General features: G+C 42.1%; 1 protein-coding gene across 3 annotated transcripts in view; it reads right to left on the bottom strand.

Annotated features, from left to right (window-relative positions):
• Window positions 1-5,087: 5,087 nt before the first annotated feature.
• Window positions 5,088-23,380, bottom strand: part of gjd1b (gap junction protein delta 1b) — a 46,074-nt gene continuing 27,781 nt past the window's right edge. For all 3 annotated transcript variants that reach the window (XM_079679643.1, XM_079679644.1, XM_079679645.1), the window contains exons 2-3: window positions 12,508-13,377; window positions 5,088-12,193 (exon numbers count right to left, since the gene is read on the bottom strand). In XM_079679643.1, the coding sequence (XP_079535769.1) occupies window positions 12,528-13,377 (850 nt within the window). In that variant the 3' untranslated portion in view covers window positions 5,088-12,193; window positions 12,508-12,527. The remainder of the gene's footprint in view (window positions 12,194-12,507; window positions 13,378-23,380) is intronic.

The raw sequence follows: 23,380 nt of genomic DNA, 5'->3' as shown, positions 1-23,380 counted from the left end.
GTTCACACCGGAATAAGTTCCTGGGGGTGGATTAATCAAATGAAGCCGCTGACGTCACTTCTTCTTCTTCTGCTTTGGGTTTACTGGCAGGCCGCAAACAACTTCACGGCGTATACTGCCGCCCAAAATCCCCGGCCGGAAGTCCCCGGAGTTGGGGAGTGGCTTCAGTAGAAGCTGTAAATCACCAGAACGCCGACACCTCCTCATCTCCACCGCTCCCATGTTTTATTTTGTGTTGCCATAAATTAGTCTCTCTGCGTTTCTGCGCTGGGCTAATGCTAATAATGCTAATAATGCTAATGCGACGATAATAAAATGGTGGCTTCACAACACTTTTTTTGAGTTTTACGGGTTGTGGTTTGCAATCCGCCCAGCCAATCAGAAATATAGCTCTTTTCTCACAAGAGAGCCGCATGAGAGTCCCTGCTCTCTAGCAGGGACGGAAAAGGGGGTAAAAAGGTTCTCATGAACTCATTTTAGTTGGTGTGAACGCGACATTTCGGAACTATATCGGAACTCAAGTGGGAAAAGTGCTCCGGAGTGAACGCGGCTAAGGATGCTGGCTGATGAAGAACACAAAGTAAGCTAGGTAGCCAATATAAGGCTTAGTCATCTTGCCAAATAGTGAGCCTGTGTTGATGTATTTTAGAACTGGTTTATAAATGGTTCTTAATGATTTATAAAGTGTTTACAACCTAATTCATAACCTAATTATAAACCCTTTATGAATCCTTTATAAGTGTAGTCTTATTGTAAAGTGGTACCGATATTTCCATCATGGCTCCTCTCTTTCTGCTTTTTGAAGAGGTCATACTCTGCTCATTTTCAGTTCCATATTTGAACTTTGTGTCTCTATTGTGACGTGACGCTTAAACTGATGTTTGAAGTTTGTCAGATTGCTAAATCATATTTACTATCAAACTCTACTTTATAATAATAGTTTGGATTTATATAGCGCCTTTCAAGAGACCCAAGGTCGCTTTACGTTACATGTTATTCGCTTTTATCCAAAGCGACTTACATAATCAATACTGTGGACAATCCCAGGGACACAACGACATGCTGACTGCAGTGGGGTTTGAACCTGTGACCCCCTGATCCCAACACCAACGCACTAACCCACTGCACCACACGCCTCTTTACAAAAGAAGAACAGGAGTAGAAACAAACGTAACAAAAACAAAAGGCAGTCAGACCGATAGTCAGACGGACATTAGGGGCCAAAGGCCTCAGCAAACAGATGGGTCCTGAGGGCCCTTTTGAAGGCGTCAAGCGTGGGGATGTTGCAGATCTCCACAGGGTTCCAGAGGGTGGGGGCTGCCACACTGAAGGCTCTGCCCCCGAAGGTTCACAGGTTGGTGCGGGGGTGATAAGCAGGCCAGAGTCTGAAGGCCGCAGGTTCCGGGGTGGGGCATGATTTTAGCCTTTGCAGACCATTTACATGCACTAAATCATATACAGGGGGAAACCGCCAAAAAGCATATCTAAGGGCCTCTTTAAAGTTCTTGATGGTAACTTTTCTCAACTTTATGTTAGATTCCAGATTAACATTTCAGAAGCTCGTTAAAACGTTGAGTCTGCAGAAACCTACTTACATACATTTAAAGATTATTAATGACTATTCCACGCTGCAGATAGTTTCATGCACTCTATGAACTTTGCTATGAACTGATATTCATGAAACTTGGTCAAAGGGTGCACCAATTTTCTAACGACCTCTTGCAGATGCCCTACTTCTTTCTCACTTCTGTTGAGGGGCGGAGATATGAGCTTTCCAAATGCCCTCCTAGTAATGTTTTTTTCTGGATGAGCCCACACATTTCTGACAACATTATTAAGCAAAAATATATTTGAATGCAGTGAGCTCAACACTGATTAGTGGAACTAATTAAGAAACAGACACAGTGTGATCTCTGTATGAGGCAAACTAATTACAACTGCTAAGGGATTCAATTACTTAAACTCCCCCTCCTCTCTAAAATGTGCTTTACCACTGCAGTTTTACTTGGTTGTTGGAGCTTCTCTGTGCAGAAAGATAGATAGATAGAGAGAGAGAGAGAGGTAGGTAGGTAGGTAGGTAGGTAGGTAGGTATGTATGTATAGATAGATATAGATATAGATATAGATATAGATAGATAGATATTCACAGCAGAAAATACATACATGTGTGCGTATAATGATATGTGTGTGCAGAGTTTTACACTAGAAGGCTGTTCTCACATTCATCTGCAGAAGTGGAAAGTTTTAACAGAAGTTTTACAAGTTTGATGTGTACAATTAAAACCTCCAGCACAGCGAAGAAGGAGAGAGGTTGTCTAAAAGAGCTTTTATAGGTGCTGGATCAAAAAGGGAAACTGAAGCAAGAAGCAAACAAAGGATCTGCTGACTGTCAGCTGTTTTAATTGTATAACATTTTGATCTATCAAGGGACTTTGTCAGGTAGTCTAATCACCGTCACTAAAGCAGAACAAGACAGAAACAAACACATCATGTGGTCTTGATCTGCATGATTGATAGTCAATGCACTCTCAGAATCGATGCAGAGCTAAACAACACTGTCTGATACTCCCACAATAGAGTTAAAGGTCACCTAACATGCAAAATCTTGTATACAGATGTGTCCCCAAGATTTGGAAAGTTTCAGGAACAAAGACCCCCTCTCCTTTTGTCCTGATTCATCATTCTGAAAATCAGCTGATCAGATTTTGGCCACTTTATGATGTCATAATGATTTTTTGGCTTGTGTAACCCTTAGCCAATCAGCAACTAAGGTAATGGAAACGCATCTAGCCTCAAAGCATACTCACATAAGCACCACAAAGGCCCAAAACATTTACATTAACGCTTCAAATAAAAGACGACGGAAATAAAAAAACGCTGCAAGAAGCTCCAAACACAACGGAAACGGGGACACTATAAAGTGATGCACACAGCTGGGGCCCGTTGACGTTGGGGGATTATAAAGTGCAGCGTGTTTGTAGCGACGGCAACCGTAAAAGAGGAGGGATGAACCTCTTTACCTCTGCATGTCTCAAATATACATCCAGCCCTGGTGAGGCTTGTTGCATAATATTGCGTCATACGGTACTGGAAAACACAGGACCAACCACTTGCCAGCGTTATGAATGAACTTAATAACCCTCGACAGAATGCATGTCCTTTCAAACCGGGAAAAAAAATATATATATATACTTTCACAACAATGGCAGCTAACTGAATCCTATACTTTTTAGTGTTCAATGTTCTCGTCTGTACGCTTGTAAAAAGAATCTGCGGAGATGAAATCAGGAAGTGTTCAATTCAATTCAAATGTATTGATTCAGCCCAATATCACAAATCACATTTGTCTCAGAGGGCTTCGCAAATCAACAAACTTGAATGATAATGTAAAAACATCAAACATATGAGAAAATTGTGAAAAGACAAGATAAATGTGAAAATACAAATTAATGGGTAAAAAACACAAAATCACCAATATGGCTAGAATACAATAATTACAATTCCATAAAATGAAGGGTCGATGAGGATGTTTAAAAGAGTTTAAAACCATGTGTGTGTGTGTGTGTGTGTGTGTGTGTGTGTGTGTGTGTGTGTGTGTGTGTGTGTGTGTGTGTGTGTGTGTGTGTGTGTGTGTGTGTGTGTGTGTTTCAGGAAGTGACGCTCAGCAGCCAGCCATCTGTCGGCAGATTAATCCTGGCTGCGTTTAGAGATATTACCGACTGGTTTATCGCCCCGGCAACAAGCCTTCAATCCCAGTCCAGCGCATCCACCATGTGACCTTACTGAGCAAGGGGGGGGGGTTGCACACACTCATGCACACACTCATGCACACACACACTCACACGCTCCACTTCCTTTCATCAGTACCATGGTCTGAAGGTTTTAATCCTGCTGAAAGGTTTCGGTGTCACCTATTGAGTTCAAAAATGTCATTACGCCAACCAGCAGGGCTGCACAGCTGTCTGCAAATATTGTTTTCAGGTGGCTATATTTAGCTCTTTATCAATATGATCTCTGGCCACTTGTGTTCCCTTTCTTCTCGAGCGCCAAAGAAAGCTCTTTTTTTATTCCCTAAATCCCTCCCACGTGCTCAAAATCCTCCCACTCACGTTTTTTTTATTTCTCTGTCCCTTCCATGCACACACAACAGGAAACAAAACACACACGTAATACTTGAACACACACACACACACACACACACACACACACACACACACACACACACACACACACACACACACACACACACACACACACACACACACGCACACATACCATGTATACATAACTTCCGGGGACATTACATTGACTTACGTGCATTTCCTGGAGACGTATCCTAACCTTAATCATAACCAACACATGCCTAACCCTTACCCTAACCAAGTCTTCACCCTAACATTAATGAGTCCTCCATTTTTTCCCCATAAGGGAGGTGAGTCCCCACACGTGACTATGTAAACAGATTTAGGTCCCCACAAGTATAGTAATGCTAGGCCACACACACACACACACACACACAGACACACACACACACACACACACACACACACACACACACACACACACACACACACACACACACACACACACACACACACACACTCATTGCCTTTATATAACTTATTTGCATGTGATCATATATATATATATATATATATATATATAAATATTTAGAAACATTTGATTTGGGGTCGTACTTTTTTGGCATTTCTTTATTTTATTCTGTATAATTTCTTACCGATCGAGAATATAATAATATAGAATTAAATACACATAATCATACATTCAGTGGTGGACAGTACAAGTACTCAAGTATTGTACTGTTGTTGACTTATTTGGACTTGCAGATTCAATATTTATGTAGACCCAGTCGCATTTTTGTAATCTGGGTGATGATGACGGTAAAAACAAAACGACTTCCCTTATCTTGTTCAAATGCCACACAAGTGTTAGTCCTGTACGAAAAGGGCTTAAGAAGATGTTTACACACACACACACACACACACACACACACACACACGCACACACACACGCACACGCACACGCACACGCACACACAGGTCATAAATCAGCAGGCACAGGGCCAGTTCAGGCTTGATGTAACATTCAAGGTTTTATTCAGTCTTTACATACAGAACACCAGTCAGAAATATACAGTGAACCTTCAGCAAGGGTCCGTCAGGTACACCATAAAATCTGCAATCGGAAATTTCTTATTTTTAGATGAAAGGTTTACAAAGCGTGAGTGTGTTTCTGTTTTCAGTCCGTGCTTTTACATCAGTAGACGCTGAAGAATGACACGTTTCTAGGGGTGAGAATTGTGTTTTTCTCCCTTTCTGATTCTGAATTTGATCCCTTACGTTGATAACAACTATGATGCCAAATATTGGCTAAACTTGACGTTGCTCCCCCACTCCCCTCATGTCATAATCTAACCATTTGGACACGTTTTAGCCAGAAGCTATTTTCTGGTCGTAATCTCAAACCAACGACCCCGCTGATAGCAGGTTGTTGCAGATCTGGTGAAAGAGAGATGAGCGCGATGCACGGGGGGCCGTTTGGTCAAATCCGGATGTCGGTTTAAATCCCACTCTGCCTGTATCTGCCACTCAGCGTAATTAGATGAAGTAATCACGATTGGTATCATGACAGATTACTGAGAGGTTGAGAGGTCGTTCTCTGAACCCTGCAATGGTTTTTAATCTAGAGTGCGGCGCACCAGTTCCAGACGGGGGGTTTGAAAGGGGCGAAGCATTTTATTTCAAACATTGAATCTGTATAAAGGAGTCCTCATTTAATTTAACACAGTAAAAACACACTGTCTAATTTTGATGGCATAATTGACTACAAGTGCACATTAGTCTTTCAAACAAATGCACAAGTTATGGCTTTTACGTTTATATATAAAGTAAGGAACCCTTGAAGGTTTAAGAGGGGCACTCCAAAGCCCTATAACGTAATTTAACGGCAGTATATTAGGAGTAATGCGGTCGTTCAATGATCCGTTAATGATTGAAGCAGTTTAATTACATGCTGCTTTCCTGAGGAATCCAATCATTTGCTACAAAAAGTTAGCTTGGAGTTTAATGAGAGTGAATTAGCGGACATTTTAAACCCCATTTTCTTTCAGTAACAGTCAAGAGTAACAGCTTTTTTGTTTTTGTTTAAGGAGACCTGAATGGCTACATGACATATGTGGGGCAGTAGTGTGCTGAGGACGAGGGAACGTTTCTGAATTCATGTTTTTGGTAAGGACCTCAATAGCACCAACAGGTAGACCATTTTCTTGGGTGGGCTTCACAGTACAGGGTAAGATGGTCAATGGAAAGTATGCTGACATGTTGGAATACCATTTTTAAATGCAGAAACAGCATTTTTACTAGAAAATATTGTAGTAAAAGATTCTTTCCTGAGTCTGGCGGCAGTACTGTTCCTCACAAGGAGCTTCACTGAGGATTTAATCCTATCTAACTGTAAATTGGAGGTTAACTACACATTGTGCTGGGGACTAAACCCTGGAATGTTCTGGCGTTTGCTTGTATTCCTGCGTACCCTGTGTTTAACAGTAGATCACTTGACTGATTGGCTTATGCATCCTCTTGTACAACAAATTAAAAAGGTATATATTCATGTGCAAATCTCTTAAAGTAGAGGAGTCTGCGTTGTGTAGTGGTTCTTTCAAAATCTTTTGGGAGACTGTAATAAGAAGTTTAAACATAACTGAGTTGGTATCGTGTGCCTGGTTCTGTACCATCTTAAGAACTGGGTTATTAATATACACAACTGGCTTTAAAAGCTTCGTATTGGACTTTAAAAATGTCTTTCTTTAAAGATTCTGCTGAAGAAAACATAGAAACATGCTTATAGCCGTTACACATGCAAACAAATCTTTGAAAATCAACCAAATGTTGCATATCACTTTGGCAAGGGAGGAAGTATCACATATTGTTCTGATATTACATTTTCAACATTCTACCCTTGTTTTTTTTTTTGAAAACAGTTTGTTCCTTTACATTGCAATAAAAACATCTTTTTTTTGATATGTCACTGCACAAAAAAGAGCAACAGACAACAAAAATGAATCCACAAGTGAAAAAGAGAGATAAGCAAATTATGATGAAAGAAATAAAAGTTGCATAATTCATTTCACATTGACAAATATAGAAAAAGCAGACCGTGGAGAGAAGTGGACTGTTGGAAGAAGAACGGCTTGGAGAGTGTGTGAGAGTGTGTGAGAGTGTGTGAGAGTGTGTGAAAGTGTGTGAACTCGCTGACTGTGTGACGGCCGGAGCATTTAGTGAACGTATGAATGTAAACAGAAGAAAACCAGGACACATTTATGTTCCTCTGCACCTTCATGTTGAGTTCGTCAGGGTTTCTGACCTGAATGAAACCAGACATAACAACAGAATCCAAGAGGAGGAAGTTGAAATACGCAGACTGTGTGTTATATATTCTGTTCATTTGTGTATCTACATTATCCCACATGTTTGCAGCAATTTTCAAACCTAGAGAAATCCTGTATTAAGATAAGCGTTGATCACGTGTGTTTAGTTTAGTTGCCTTAAAGCACATGTGTCAAACTCGAGGCCCGGGGGCCAAATCAGGCCCTTGGTGGATTTAATTTCGGCCCGCAGGATAATTTCTCATTTCTATTAGATCTGGCCCTCCGGTATATTGCACGCACACCTTCACTCCATCCTGAGGGTCTCCTCAGCTCAGAGCCTGAGCCCAAACATTGATGACCTTGCCCCCAAGACGAGATGCCAAGTATCTGAGCTAGCATCACAGAGCAGCACACTGAGTTTAATGGATGATTCCTTCTGCACTTTCTCTCTCACGACAATTACATTTTTTTTTTTTAGCTGACACTTTTATCCAAAGCGACTGACAATTACCGATAACAGGGACATTCTCCCTTGAGTAACTAAGGGCTGGGTGCCTTACTCAAGGGCACACTAGTGGTGGTGTTCCTGGTGGGATTTTAACTCACAACCTTCCTATCTTCAGCCCACCTCAATATCCAACAGAGCATGTTTGGTTTCTCTTTGAGGGAAATAGTTTTGTTGAAGCTGTTGTTGGCCTGTGGGAAAATGTAATCATAAGAAATGACTCTGGAAAAGCTGCAGATAGAGCCATAAGAAATGAATCAACTGATTATTTAATGTTTAAAGTTGTTTTTATAGGCAATCATTGAAGCTTTGTTAGTTCCAGGTTTAATATGTGCAATGAGTTCATTTCAATAAGTTCTGCAATAACCATTGAACCAGTCCGGCCCTCCACTAGTACCCATTTTTTAATTTTGGCCCACAGTGTATTTGAGTTTGACACCCCTGATCTAAATGGTGTCGTATCCTTGTTGAGAGAAATGTAGAGCTGTGATTGTCTGCCAGTAGTTGTCTTAAACATACTTTTTTATCAAACTTTAAGTCACATTTTTAAAATACACTTTTAAAATCTGATGGAAGATTTGAGTCAACGGACGACTGGATCTTAATTTATCAAAGAAACAAGCTGAGCGAATGTTAGCCTTTAGCTAATTTGCCCTAAAAACGTGAAACTGCTTTATTGATAATGTTTTCTTTGGGGAGAAGAAGATAACTCTGGGTTTGGTAAAAAACCTCCTGAACGTCTTGTTCTTTTTGGCAATATTTCAAAATCCAATAGAAAAATCCCATTCCTTTTTGCAGAGGGAGCCCTTGCTATGCTAACTTTGGATTCAAATACGTCATCACTGCCCCTCTCTATCGTGGCACAACATTAACTATTGTTCGTGAATTCAAACTGCTCTCCTCACATTCAGAGGTGCTTTTTTTGCTAGAATGAATGAATGTCCGGCATGTGCTAATGAAGGTCCATCTTAAAGGTCCCATGTCATGGCCATTTCTACTGATCATAATTCCATTGTTGAGGTCTACTAGAATAGATTTATATTGTGCAATTTTCCAAACTCACATTGGTTTCTCATACAGCATCTCTGTATAGTATGTGTATTCACTCTCTGTCCTAAATGGCTTGTTGGAGCTCCTGCCCCCCCCCCTCCCTGTGAGCCCAGTGGCCGTCTGCGAGACAGCGAGACACAGCGGAACCCAGCCTGAAACACACACACACCCGCAGCCTGGCTGGGAGTTTGTGTGTGAGCCCAGGCTGAGTTCCGCGGTGTCTCGCTGTCTCGCAGACCCCACACCAGTGAGCCAGCTCACAGCATCCCGCTCCTCGCAGTAGCGAGCCTTGCAGCATCCCGCCGAGTTTGTGTGTGTGTGAGGAAGTCCGCGGATTGGTCCAAACACTATTCCCGAAATACGTCACCATACCCAAGAAGTAAACAAGGGAAAAAGAGAAATGTCCAACGAGGCGTTCTGGGGCAGCATAGACAGGTCTTCTCTGTGTTAGAGTTTTACTCGCTACAGGGTGTACTTTGAGGGTTTGTGACTCTGCAGACCGTTTACATGCAGAAAAACCTTGATAACACACAAGGGGACGGGTAATAACCAGAAAAGCATGACATGGGAACTTTAATTTATCTTATCTGACTCGCTCTGTGCAGATTAGACGTGTAGAGTAGTGACCGACCTGCAGGAGCCACGTTTAGTTCAGGACATCAGCTTGGTGAGCTCAAGGTCAGCGTTTAAGCCTTCGCTAGGAGCACCAGCTCTGTTACTGAGGGAAGCCATGACTCAAACTCTATTATTAGGCATTCTGGCGTGGCCTCTCAGCATCCCCCCCCTACCCGTGCTTACAGTAGACTGCATCCATTTGAGCTCCTCAGAGATCCTCATGGGAGCCTAAGTCTGGGGATAATCACCTGTAAGAATCACTGAGATTATGACAGGGGGAGTGAAAGGGGAAACAGAGTCAGAGGGGGGATTTCTTCTGCTTCAGCTGTTGGTGTTGCATCAATTACTACTGACACTCAGTGTAAAGGTGCTTAGGGTTTTGAAGCATTAGCTGGTGTCGTGTTAAGGTAATTCCAGAGTAGCTACGATGCTGTTCTACGATACAAACTTTTCCTCTTAAAAATAACATCTTTTTAGGTTGGTATGCATTTGCTTTGGTTTGTCATTATTATTTGAAAAAGTAAAAAGGTTATTTTGTCCATTTATATACGTGGATTTGAGTTGTAGAAACAACAAAAATAAACTAAAGTAAACATTTGCAATAGCGTGCATTTTAGTAATCTAGTTAACTATCTAATTTCCCCTTTGTTTACCGCCAGCATAATGACAGAGGAATTGTCCAAAGGCATTGTGGGAAATCGCTAAACAAAGCACAAGCAGGTAAGGCAAGTTAAGGGAAGGTGGATACAACATATATTCAATTAGAAAGGTTTTGACATTACGAAATTTAGTGGAAATTGAATAGGAAAGAAACGAAATACTGAAGCTACAGTTAGGTCTGCTGATGTGTTTATCTGCTTGTGCATTAGTGCATAGGGGAGGGGCCTTTAAACCCCTGAATGTGGCAGTGTTAGGCTCCTACAGTGTCAAGCTACATAAGGCCATTCAATGGGCAGCGGTAAAGAAGATTCTTAACACTAGAAGCAACTTTGCTGATCTGCTACAACGTGTCGGGTTCAAGATGTTCTTTGAGTTAGCTGATTTTGAAGAATGTCACAGTATGTAAACACAGGATTGAAGATAAACTGATTTAAAATGTAAAGGCTGAGAATATGTTAACTCGAGTTCAATCTTCTTTTGAAAGACACCGTATGTAGTGCTGTGAATCGTCCCTACGTCTGGTTTCACAGGCCTGCGCTAAACGATCTTAAATGATGCATCAGTGTATGAGTTCAAACATTAGTTCCTTCAGTCTGCCACTCTCCAGCCGGTCCGCGTTATTCAAGGTGCAACACACTTTTTTTCATCTTGACGTTCTTTTTCTCTAACAAGGCATGCATGCTGAAATCCAGTCAGGAAAGAAAAATGCAAAGGAAAGAAAAACACAACTGTCCCCTAGTAGAGTTACTACACAGCTTGATCATTCAAGAAACATCACGTCATGTAAACATGCCTTTTTCAAACGGCTCGCAGGCGTTAGCTGTGCAGCTGACTCTCGGCAGGGATTAGGGAACGCCTCCACATGCATTGTTTTACATTTTGAATGCAATCAAGAAACAATGAAGTTGCACATATTAAAAAAAATCAGCTGCACAGACTCCTCCTGCTCTGTAGGCCTTCATCGTTAATCAGTTCCTTCAGTGAGAAATATTTAAACAAAAATGAAAAAAAAGACAGACAATTTACACGTGAAAAAAAAACAATTGCACGTCCCAACCAACCCCGCACGCAAAGATACATAAATCTATTTGGATATACTCTAAATGGATAAATAATATTACCATGATATACTCTATGTAACTGTATCAACAATAATTAAATATCTCAAGGATGGCACCATCGCTTTTTTTGAAAAAACAAAGAAGAAAAGAATTCATGGTGATATATTTTTTTATAAAATCTGTAATAAAGTGATGTCCTCTCTTCCCTCTCCTCTCGTTCCCTCTCTCCTCTCCTCCGTCTCTCAGCACACTGGAATGCTGGAAGTTTGTTTTGAGCTTTGGGAGAGATGCGAGTTTACACGTTCATTAGTTCCCCCGCCCAAGTTTACGCAGAAGCAGAGCAGCAAGAGTCGTTACTGTCACCAGAAGCCCCTGGGGGTCCATATGGCTGCCAACCAGCGGAGCACGGAGAGGCGAGGGATCGGGGGAGAAAGAAAAAAAAAAAGAAGTGTTTATGATACTTGATGTGTTTGTGTTAAAATCATCTTTTGCCAAGAGACAAAACATAAACATCGTCAGTCTTGGCTTTAGCTCGTGACAATGTTCCAACCGAGGCGACACTGATCAGACGCAGATCTCTCTCTCCTGGCTTCAGTCTAGGAAAACAAAAAGACCTTCGGGGATATCATATATGTTTTCCCGGAGCGATGTGACCCACCGTCCTTCTCTCCATCTCACAAACGTCGCTCTCGAGACAGTTCTTCCGTTCCTCTTTTAACGATGTTGGCTGCTCATCCTCCCGTTACCCGAGCATCGAGGCGGACACAGTCCAGAAGGAAAGCACCATGGGATGCATCAAACACCGCCGTCATCTTCCAAGTGTCCCCGAAGAATACAAAAACAGCCTCTCATCTCTTCTCCTTTCCTTAACCCTCGTCTCCTCGTCTCAAGCCCCTTGAGGATTTCATTCCCCCACTTTAAAAAGAAAAACGGGGCAGAGGAGAGGGTAATTAGTTTTTTATTTAAAAGACAAAAAGTAGAAAATGGCAGTTGGGATATCTTCCCCATGAGACCAACGTATGTTCGTCACGTTCATTTGCTAAACAGATCTTTTTCCTTCCTCCTTCTCGACCCTCAACGACGGAGGTTTGGTTATTTTTACATTCTGTTTCCTTCAGGAGGGGTCACCTCAGTGCCGTCTTCATCAAATTAAAATCATAATGAATTCCCTCCCTTGCACATTCACCCCCCCCCTCTCCTCCTCCTCCTCCTCCCCCTCCTCCTCAAACCTTTTTTCTTGTCTTCATCATCAGACGTAAGCTGATTCGCTGGACTGGGTGCGTCCGAGGTTTGGCGGCTGGGACAGGTGGGCCATGTCCTTCTTCCTGATCTCGCAGATGGACTTCCTGCGGGCCTGAACGCCTCGGATGGCGGCTTTAATCTTACGCCAGCCCAGGTGGTTGAGCTCGGCCAGGTTGAGCACCACGCAGATGCCGCTCACCGCGAACATGAACACCAGGAACACCGTTTTCTCCGTGGGGCGCGACACGTAGCACTCCACCTCCTTCAGACACGGGTAGCGGTCACACTCGAAAAGCCCGTGCACACTGAAGCCGTAGAGGAAGTACTGACCCACCAAGAAGCCGATCTCCAGCGCGTTTCTGAACACCACCTGGATGATGTAGAAGCGGGAGATGCCTTCTTGCCGGCGCACCTTGGAGCTCTTGGAGTGGGTGAGGCCTCGTGGCGCGTTGGGGATCTCCTTCACTTCCAGGCAGTCCGGTTCCTCCTTTCCTCCTCCTCCATCACCGCCATGTTGAACGAGGATACCGTTGATGTTGCGGAGCTTACGAGTGCCGTCCCTTCCCCCGTAGTCCCTCTCCATGATGGGGTAGAGGAAGGAGTAGCGCCGTTCTTTCTGCTTGGCCGACTGGTGGACGGAGTAGGTGATGAAGCAGAGGCTGGGCGTGCACACCAGGATGATCTGGAAGACCCAGTATCGGATGTGTGAGATGGGGAAGGCCTTGTCGTAGCAGGCCTGGTTGCAGCCGGGTTGCAGGGTGTTGCAGACGAACATGGCCTGCTCGTCCTCGTACACGGTCTCTCCAACGATGGCCACGATCAGGATACGGAAGATCACCACTACAGTGAGCAGGATCCTAGAGAGGAAGAGAGATACATGGGGTTAATCGTCAGAGAGGCACGATGATTTACTGTGTCAGGAAGGATGAGATGTCCTCAGATATCCTTCCTAGGAATTGTACGTGCTCGGTGGAAGGATACAGTGACAAAGGAAGGAACGATAAGAGAGCAGGGAAAGGATGTAAATGAAGGGAGAATCAGTTTTCAAAAGATTATAAATAGACATATTGCAATGTAATAATATCCCATGGTTTTAAAAAGCAAACCCAATGACACCTTCATTTGAAGCGACAGAAGAAAAAGCTAAAGTAGGAAATAGAAAGAAGGCTCGAGCCAGAATGATGGCTGAGAGGAAGGATCTGAAATTGAAATCACAGCAGGGGGCTTCATGAAGGACTCTGAACTGCTTCACTTGAAAAAAAAAGAGTGTGCCGAGCTAGAGAAAAGGGACGAAAGGGAGAACTAATAATGCAGGAGGGGCTCACCATGACACAGAAACTGTAAGTCACTGCTTCTCCTGATAAGAACCAGAGAAGAAGAGTGCCCCAAATCTCCTCTCTCAGCCAGAGTAAACATTGCAGAAGAAGAACGGCTGAGAGCGGAGCCTCGACGGGACGTCAGAGCTCATAACTCACAGCTAGTTATCAACACACAGTTTGTTTGTGTGTGTGTGTGTGTGTGTGTGTGTGTGTGTGTGTGTGTGTGTGTGTGTGTGTGTGTGTGTGTGTGTGTGTGTGTGTGTGTGTGTGTGTGTGTGTGTGTGTGTGTGTGTGTGTGTGTGTGTGTGTGTGTGTGTGTGTGTGTGTGTGTGTGTGTGTGTGTGTGTGTGTGTGTGTGTGTGTGTGTGTGTGTGTCAACAAAGCTTAATTGCACTGACTTGGCATGTATGTACACACCTATGCTTCGTGATGCTACACACACAGAGGGTGGACGACAGGTTTCCCCTCTGTTCCGTTTTTTGGCAAACATCCCTCTTGTTGTTCTTTTTCTTACTTTTCTCATCCCTCATTTATGTTTCATATCTGACACAATGCGAGCACTTTAGACTGCAAGCTTTTTGCCTTCTGCTCAGTGTGCGAGCCTGTGCTGTGTAATCTGTGACTAAAGTCTGGAACAAGGCTGCAGAGTGACCTGGATAAAGTGGTTCATCTGGAGCGGCCCTATTATGCCTTTTGTGATTTAACTTTCCTGCAGAATGTCATATAGGTTTGTGTTCGGCAAAGCTAATACCTCGACTCCTTTGTTTACCTCGGGAACATAGTCAAATCACTAAGTAACACTTGCGCTTCTATTGGCTAGTGCTCCAACACATTGTACGTGATAGGCTAAGGGGCGGGAAATCTCTAAGTCGTTGTCTAATCACAACAGAGCCAGCCAGCTAACCAATCAGAGCAGACTGGGCTCTGGTTTCAGACAGAGGGTGAAAAGAGGTGCTGCAGCACAGGCAGTATGAGAAACATAAAGAGCTTCAGCAGGAGAGGACTCTTTAAAGTAGAGACACTACATACTGATATACACCTGAACATCAGCAGGAGAGGACTCTTTAAAGTAGAGACACTAAATACTGATATACACCTGAACATCAGCAGGAGAGGACTCTTTAAAGTAGAGAGACTACATACTGAGATACACCTGAACATCAGCAGGAGAGGACTCTTTAAAGTAGAGACACTACATACTGATATACACCTGAACATCAGCAGGAGAGGACTCTTTAAAGTAGAGACACTACATACTGATATACACCTGAACATCAGCAGGAGAGGACTCTTTAAAGTAGAGACACTACATACTGATATACACCTGAACATCAGCAGGAGAGGACTCTTTAAAGTAGAGACACTACATACTGATATACACCTGAACATCAGCAGGAGAGGACTCTTTAAAGTAGAGACACCACATACTGATATACACCTGAACATCAGCAGGAGAGGACTCTTTAAAGTAGAGACACTGATATGAACCTGAGAATGAGCATGATAGGGCCTCTTTAACTTGAATATGCTCAGCTGCTCATTAACAGTTATATTAGTGGATTATTAATTTACGCAATGTAAATAGCTTAGAGCAAGGGTGTCAAACTCAAGGCCCGGGGCCAAATCCGACCCGCGACTTCATTTTATGTGGCCCGCAAGAGCTTGCAAAGAATATAATATACAATACAATTGTATACAGTGTAGTTATGAAATTCTTAGGTCATAGGCTCCTCCAACAGTGCAACACAATAAAGCAGATACAATTGTGCAAGTAAATAAAATATAATATAATAGAAATTGTGCAGAATAGTCTACAAGTAGTTGGAATATTAATATATATAAGTTGCAAACAGATTAATGTTATGGATGTTCTTTCAAAAGTTTTGATGTAATTGTTGAATATTTGCTTTCAATTATCTGCGCTAGACTTCTGCTTTCAGACGTAGTTATTTATGAAGTTATTACCAGGACTGATAATAATCCAATACAGAGCCAATAATATAATATAATACATTATTTAATATATATTATATATGTATATTTATATCGTCTTAAAATTGCAACCGGCCCTTTGACACCCCTGGCTTAGAGTATTGTGTTTTTTGAAATAAGTGAAAGATAACCATTTCTTGTATTTAAAAGTAGTCAGTGCCAAATACGTAAGGGTAGTAACACGGATCTCAAAGTCACACATAAAATCACATCACCTTTAACAGTAAATAAGGTAGAATGTGCATTATGTTGCAGTATTAAACTCTATATTTATTGTGACTGGATCACGACTGTGTTACATGATGTAGAGTTTGATTGTAAATATGATTTAGCAATCTGACAAACTTCAAACATCAGTTTAAGTGTCACGTTTCCTGCAAGATCGATGGACTTTTATAGAGACATTCCTCATACACTATCTACTCAGTGGACAGGCTTTTCATTTCCAATCCCACTATAACCTCTATCCTCCATTTCACCTGCAACCATCCCTCAAGATAAGTTTGGATTTATTGGATCAAATCAACAGGAGAGTAGCTGTCACTTGAATTTACCTCGGGCTGTTTCAACACATTTGATTCACTTTGTGCGCAGTATCGATTCAATAAATAAATTAGAAGATCTGCTTATGTCGACATTATTGTGACCTTGTAATGGAACCAGGATGAAGAACACAATATAGGCAGATAGTCATGAGATGGCATGTGTCTGTAATCTACCACTCACACAGAGGCTCTGTCAGTCTTGCCTGGCACAGATGTGGAGTCGAAGGTTAGGAGGTAATCCTTTACAGAGTCTATCTCACATGTACCTCTCGTCAAAATAGCAGGTTATCAGTGATGGCCTCCAAAATAAATTGTAGGAGCGATATGTTACATTACATGTCATTAGATGCTTTTATCCAAAGCAACTTATACATACATTCAGTACTGTGGACAATCCCCACATGAGGGGTGAAGTTTTTTTCCCAGGGACACAACGACATGCTGACTGCAGTGGGATTCGAACTTCCTACCCACTGATTCGAAGTCCATCACACTATCCACTGAGCCACAACCTCCCTATGTTAAAATGTATAATTTTATATATTATGTGTGTATAATATATATATTAGAACATTGTAATTCTTTGTTATTAGTATTATTATATATTTTATTTAAACTAGCCGTTGACGTTATAGCCGACTGCAGCTGCTGGTAATGAGAAGTTAAAAAGACAAAAGAAACACGGAGCAATATAGTTTTTGGACCTTTGAAAATATGTGTTTGTACTGATACCTTTTGTTTAAAGTGGACCTATCATGCTTTATTTGAAAAATATATTGTAGGGCCATACCTATGCAAAACATGTCAGTGAAGTTTTTTTTTCAAAATACCAAACAGATCACCCATTGTAGCCATGCCTCATACTGCTCATACCCCTCTTTTGAAGCCCTGTTAGAGAAACGCGGATTTTGGGTCCTTAGCTTGAAAAAAAGAAAGGAGAGGAGGCGGAGCTAATGCCTGATCAGAATTCTACCGGAGATAAAGTTAAATTCGGTTGTGATAAAACGCCATCCTGTTCTAAACCACATCAAGGATTATTTCTGAAACAGTATGGAGCTCAAATGCTTTTCTCTTGCAGGTTTATCACAAGGTGAGTTCTTTTTTTATTTCCTGCTTTTTAAACACATATGCTCTTCAGTACAGGTTAGCTCGGGGTGTTTTAGTGAGGCTTGCTAATGTAAACAAAGACGAGATTACGTCCAAAACACGTCAGGCATTGTTTCTGATAGCAACTTTCTGTGGGTCCGCCGCTGCTATTACGTCAAAGCGGAAGGAAATCTGTGGGTGTTTCTCAATCTCGAGTACGCTTGCTTGGTAGCACATGTCTTCCGAGCATCTTGCTTCAGAAGCGAGGCAAGAATACTTCCTGGCATTCGGAAAAGGAAGAGTGGAACAGGCGAGCAGGTGTGCGTCATATGAGAGGCCCCGCCTTCCATTTTCCGCCACAGGTTTGGGGAAATTGGTCCGTGCGCAAAGCATTGTGGGGATTTTAAGACCGCAGAGTCTACACATGTGCAGCCTCCAAATTTCTACAAACGAAGTACGCCGGGCTCGGTAGAATTCCAAGTATGCTGGACATTGGAACAGTCTTTCGGCGGCACTCGATGACGTAGTATGTTTGAAATAGTGGCTCTGGAGCGGCTTTTAGTCGACATTGAGAAACACCCAGTATCCGCTCGTTGAACAGCCGTTTTTAAAAGATTTGGGTACGGAGGAAAAGAGAGAAGGTTTTATTTGCCGACGCTGCGTGAGTTCCCCGACGCACCGGGGACACATCTTTATGTATAATCACAAAGTGCCTTTTGCATGATAGGTCCCCTTTAAGTAAAGAGTCATCCAAAATTACCTGAGACGTATTTTTGTCAAGTTGATTGCTATATGTGGATATATACATTTTTGGATTAGACGGAACTACATAAATAATAAATAAAATACTTAATGCCAATGTGCACACCTCTGATCAGCTGGAGGGGAGCAGGGAGATAGAGGGAGGGAAATAAATGCAACAAATTAAAATGTGTTTTGCCCTTGTGGTGACTCCATTAAGGAGCTTAGTGAGCCGAGAATTCACGATGCCAGAGAGAAATGGTATCGCACTGAATGGGAAAATGCACGCTCGCACACCATGCAACAAAACTCAGTGCACACAGTGAGGGAAGACTGTTTTAAAACGAACTGAAATAAGACATCAAATTACTGTTTAAGATGACTTAATTCCAGACAGGGATAAAAAGATTATCAAGTCACCAAAAAAAAAAACTCAGAGTGGCTCGGACATCTCGGCCTTAAATTAAACGAGAAACCTGCCAGTGCCGAGGACAGCGAGCGCGAAAGGAGCACCAGCAGCCATGGAGGAAAATCTCATCACAGAGAATGAATTATATAATAGCTTCCACACGCAAACCCCTCGCTGTAATCTGCGGCTGGGCCAAGGGAGGATTCTTGCATTAGGTTTTTTTTTTTTGTTAATGCCATCGAATAGATTATCAAACGCCACACAGCAAACCCCCCACCTGCTTTTTCTCTCATCTCTAGAGCATCCTTATTTCTTTCCTGCATTTGCACTCCCAGGGTTATATGACCACTTTCTCTGAATATCTCATGAACATGCCTAGTTTTCTCTCAAGAGCCTATATTCTCTGCAAAAATACTCCCAGGAGGCATTTAAATTGCCTGTGGCTTCGCAATTAAATGTGAAAAAAAACATCAAAGGTCATCTAATGCATGCACTGATTGTCTCCACACTCACATATTGATTTGTTAAATAATGTATTCACCAATCAATAGAAAAGTCATTGATTCAAATGTGGAGTTTTCAATAAAGAGTCCTCTCCTGCTGATGTTCAGGTGTATATCAGTATGTAGTGTCTTTACTTTAAAGAGTCCTCTCCTGCTGATGTTCAGGTGTATATCAGTATGTAGTGTCTCTACTTTAAAGAGTCCTCTCCTGCTGATGTTCAGGTGTATATCAATATGTAGTGTCTCTACTTTAAAGAGTCCTCTCCTGCTGATGTTCAGGTGTATATCAGTATCTAGTGTCTCTACTTTAAAGAGTCCTCTCCTGCTGATGTTCAGGTGTATATCAGTATGTAGTATCTCTACTTTAAAGAGTCCTCTCCTGCTGATGTCCAGGTGTGTATCAGTATGTAGTGTCTCTACTTTAAAGAGTCCTCTCCTGCTGATGTTCAGGTGTATATCAATATGTAGTGTCTCTACTTTAAAGAGTCCTCTCCTGCTGATGTTCAGGTGTATATCAGTATGTAGTGTCTCTACTTTAAAGAGTCCTCTCCTGCTGATGTTCAGGTGTATATCAGTATGTAGTGTCTCTACTTTAAAGAGTCCTCTCCTGCTGATGTTCAGGTGTATATCAGTATGTAGTGTCTCTACTTTAAAGAGTCCTCTCCTGCTGATGTTCAGGTGTATATCAGTATGTAGTGTCTCTACTTTAAAGAGTCCTCTCCTGCTGATGTTCAGGTGTATATCAGTATGTAGTGTCTCTACTTTAAAGAGTCCTCTCCTGCTGATGTTCAGGTGTATATCAGTGTGTAGTGTCTCTACTTTAAAGAGTCCTCTCCTGCTGATGTTCAGGTGTATATCAGTATTTAGTGTCTCTACTTTAAAGAGTCCTCTCCTGCTGATGTTCAGGTGTATATCAGTATGTAGTGTCTCTACTTTAAAGAGTCCTCTCCTGCTGATGTTCAGGTGTATATCAGTGTGTAGTGTCTCTACTTTAAAGAGTCCTCTCCTGCTGATGTTCAGGTGTATATCAGTATATAGTGTCTCTACTTTAAAGAGTCCTCTCCTGCTGATGTTCAGGTGTATATCAGTATGTAGTGTCTCTACATGTCTCCATGCTTTGATGTTCAAAAAGCTCTTTATTGTTCTCATACTGCCTGGTCTGCAGCACCTCTTTTCACCCTCTGTCTGAAACCAGAGCCCAGTCTGCTCTGATTGGTTAGCTGGCCGGCTCTGTTGTGATTGGTCGGCTGCTTAGAGATGTCCCGCCCCTTTGTCTATCAAGTACAATGTGTTGGAGATTTAGCCAATAATATAACACACGGATGTTATACGTTGCATACCATTTACTGTACATGAACAAAAACCTATTTCAGTCAGACAACTCACGTGTTTCTTTAACATGTTTATTATAAGCAGCATATAGTTAAGTTTGGCGTCTAGACTCGGGCCTCATCACTCCACAGATATACATAGCACAATGAGTGATGATTAAATAACTAACCCCCGAGCCTACAGGTGGAAGCTGGGGCGGTGGTGGGGCAGACGAGCAGCAGCGACGTGGGGCAGCAATAGCAGCAGCAATCAAAGCATAGAGAAATATCTAGCAGGTTAAAAAGAGCGGCATATTAAGGAGACTCTGTTTGGTTGGTTGTAGAGTGGCATGGGGCGTTATGTATGAAGGCAGCATAAGTGCTTGAGTTGTCTGCCTGAACCAGCTCGCAGACTTCACCCCATATAACAAGGAAGGGAAAACCCCAAAAAGCATAATAGGGCCTCTTTGTGGCTTCCCACTAAAATGTAAAAAACCACGTCAAAGAACATTTAATGCAGGCTCTTGTCTCTGCAGACTCACACATTGATTAGTTGAATCATTTATTGACCAAACAACAGAAAAGTCAATGATACAAATGTGGAGTTTTAAATAAAGCTGGCTGCAGCTTTTTCAAATCTGATTGTCCTTTGTGTTTGGTATTTGGTAATTGTAAGAAGAAACACCAAATTTGAATGTATTTTTAACATTTTCTCCCCATTTGTAGATTTAAAGTTATATCAATTCAGAGAAATGAACCAACCATCAGCTCAGCCCTTTGTTGTATAGATATACTTCAAACATGGCAGACATATATTATCACGTAATATCACATTTCTCTCCCAGCAGACTGTGTTTGTTGCTGCCTTTGACTAATATGTTATCACACAGGCGGTGGTAATTATGCAAAAACATTATGCCAACACAAGTCCATAGCGCCTCTTCTCCTCCAGCAATTGTCCCTCCCGACCTGCCGTCTTTCTTTCTTTCTCTGTCTTCCTCTCACTATCTGACACTGAGTGGGTGTTTGTCATATCAAAAGCTCTCGTTGCAGGCGTGAAGTTAATTATTTAAAATTAAATGTGTAGAGTGATGTGAAATATAATCATAGTATGCTTCTGCCAGTCTGCCTTCTCCGCAAACACACACACACACACACACACACACACACACACACACACACACACACACACACACACACACACACACACACACACACACACACACACACACACACACACACACACACACACACACACACACACACACACACACACACACACACACACACACACACACACACACACAATGGTGTTGCTGCTCCATCGGTCTGCATTATTCAACTTTGAGGGTAATTTAAATGTCTCACTGCGGCTCCCTTCATATTATCCAAGAGCTTGTTTAACGTCAGCCTCTTTTAATAAAAACTTCAACGCTGTTCACATTCAGGATCAGGTGTTTAAAGTAGAGGTAATGTGGGAGTTGTGTGTGGATCCGTGGGCAGAGATGAAGATGAGTTTTGGGGCTTATTGAGGCAAATGTATGAAAAAAAGTACACACTTGTTGAGAGGCAGTTTTAATCCTTGATGTTTTTCATTGAGATGTAGATGGGCACAAGGTGGATTAGAAAAGCAGACGATGTGTGGACAAAGGAGAAGAAAACAAACTGTGGGAATATAATGAGGAAGAGGAGGCAGAAGGACGGGAATAATTGGCCAGGAATCGATAAGGAGCGTCAGATTATGGAGAGATTCGAAGATAAGGAGTAAGAAGAGTGGTTACTTTACCCAGAAACCCAACACAATCCCCCCCCCCCACCCACCCTACTTCGTTTCCATCCCTCTCATCTTGCCTCCCTCTCTCTCTCTTCAATCTCCCCCTCTACTGGTTACCACGGCAACAGGCGAGGGGCAGAAAAAGTGAGACGAAGAGTGAGAGCGAGGCAGAAAGTGTGCCGAGTATCGGAGCTGAAGCCAAGTGAAGACCAACTGCAGATGTGTTGCACCCGGTTAGATGAGGTGCTTCAAAGAGCTTGTTTAGTTTCTGTTAGAAAAATCCTAAGCAACACTTCTCTTTTTTTGGGGGGTGAAGTTTCTGGAAAGATAATGCCGTGAATAAACCCAGAATGTGTTGGATAGATTTTAGAGAAGAGGAACTCTGGTGTTGTTCAAAAGCCTCACAGGAACGCCATTTCAAAACGAATTTCTCAAGATAGCTTAAAGAGGACATATCATGCTCATTTTCAGGTTTATATTTGTATATCATTCCTCTACTGTGACATGTTTCCATGCTTTAATGTTAAAAAAACTCATTATTTTTTAACCTTTGCAGATCATTTACATCACATGTGTCAAACTCAAGGCCCGGGGGCCAAATCAGGCCCTTGGTGGATTTAATTTCGGCCGGCAGGATAATTTCTAATTCCTATTAGATCTGGCCCGCCGGTATATTGCACGCACACCTTCACTCCACCCTGAGGGTCTCCTCAGCTCAGAGCCTGAGCCCAAACATTGATGACCTTACACCCAAGATGAGATGCCAAGTATCTGAACTAGCATCACAGAGCAGCACACTGAGTTTAATGGATGTTTCCTTCTGCACTTTGTCTCTCACGACAACAGGGCATGTTTGGTTTCTCTTTGAGGGAAATAGTTTTGTTGTAGCTGTTGTTGGCCTGTGGGAAAATGTAATCAAAAGAAATGACTCAAGCTGCAGATAGAGCCATAAGAAATGAATGCAACTGATTATTTAATGTTTAATGTTGTTTTTATAGGCAATCATTTAAGCTTTGTTAGTTCCAGGTTTAATATGTGCAATAAGTTCATTTCAATAAGTTCTGCAATAAACATTGAACCAGTCCGGCCCTCGACTAGTACCCATTTTTTTATTTTGGCCCACTGTGTATTTGAGTCTGACACCCCTGATTTACATGCACAAAAACCTTTATAACACACTA

This window comes from Notothenia rossii, assembly GCF_949606895.1.
Source record: "Notothenia rossii genome assembly, chromosome: 4".
Taxonomy (NCBI): domain Eukaryota; kingdom Metazoa; phylum Chordata; class Actinopteri; order Perciformes; family Nototheniidae; genus Notothenia; species Notothenia rossii.
Note: the sequence above shows the minus strand (reverse complement) of the source record. Positions and strands in the feature narration are given on the sequence as shown.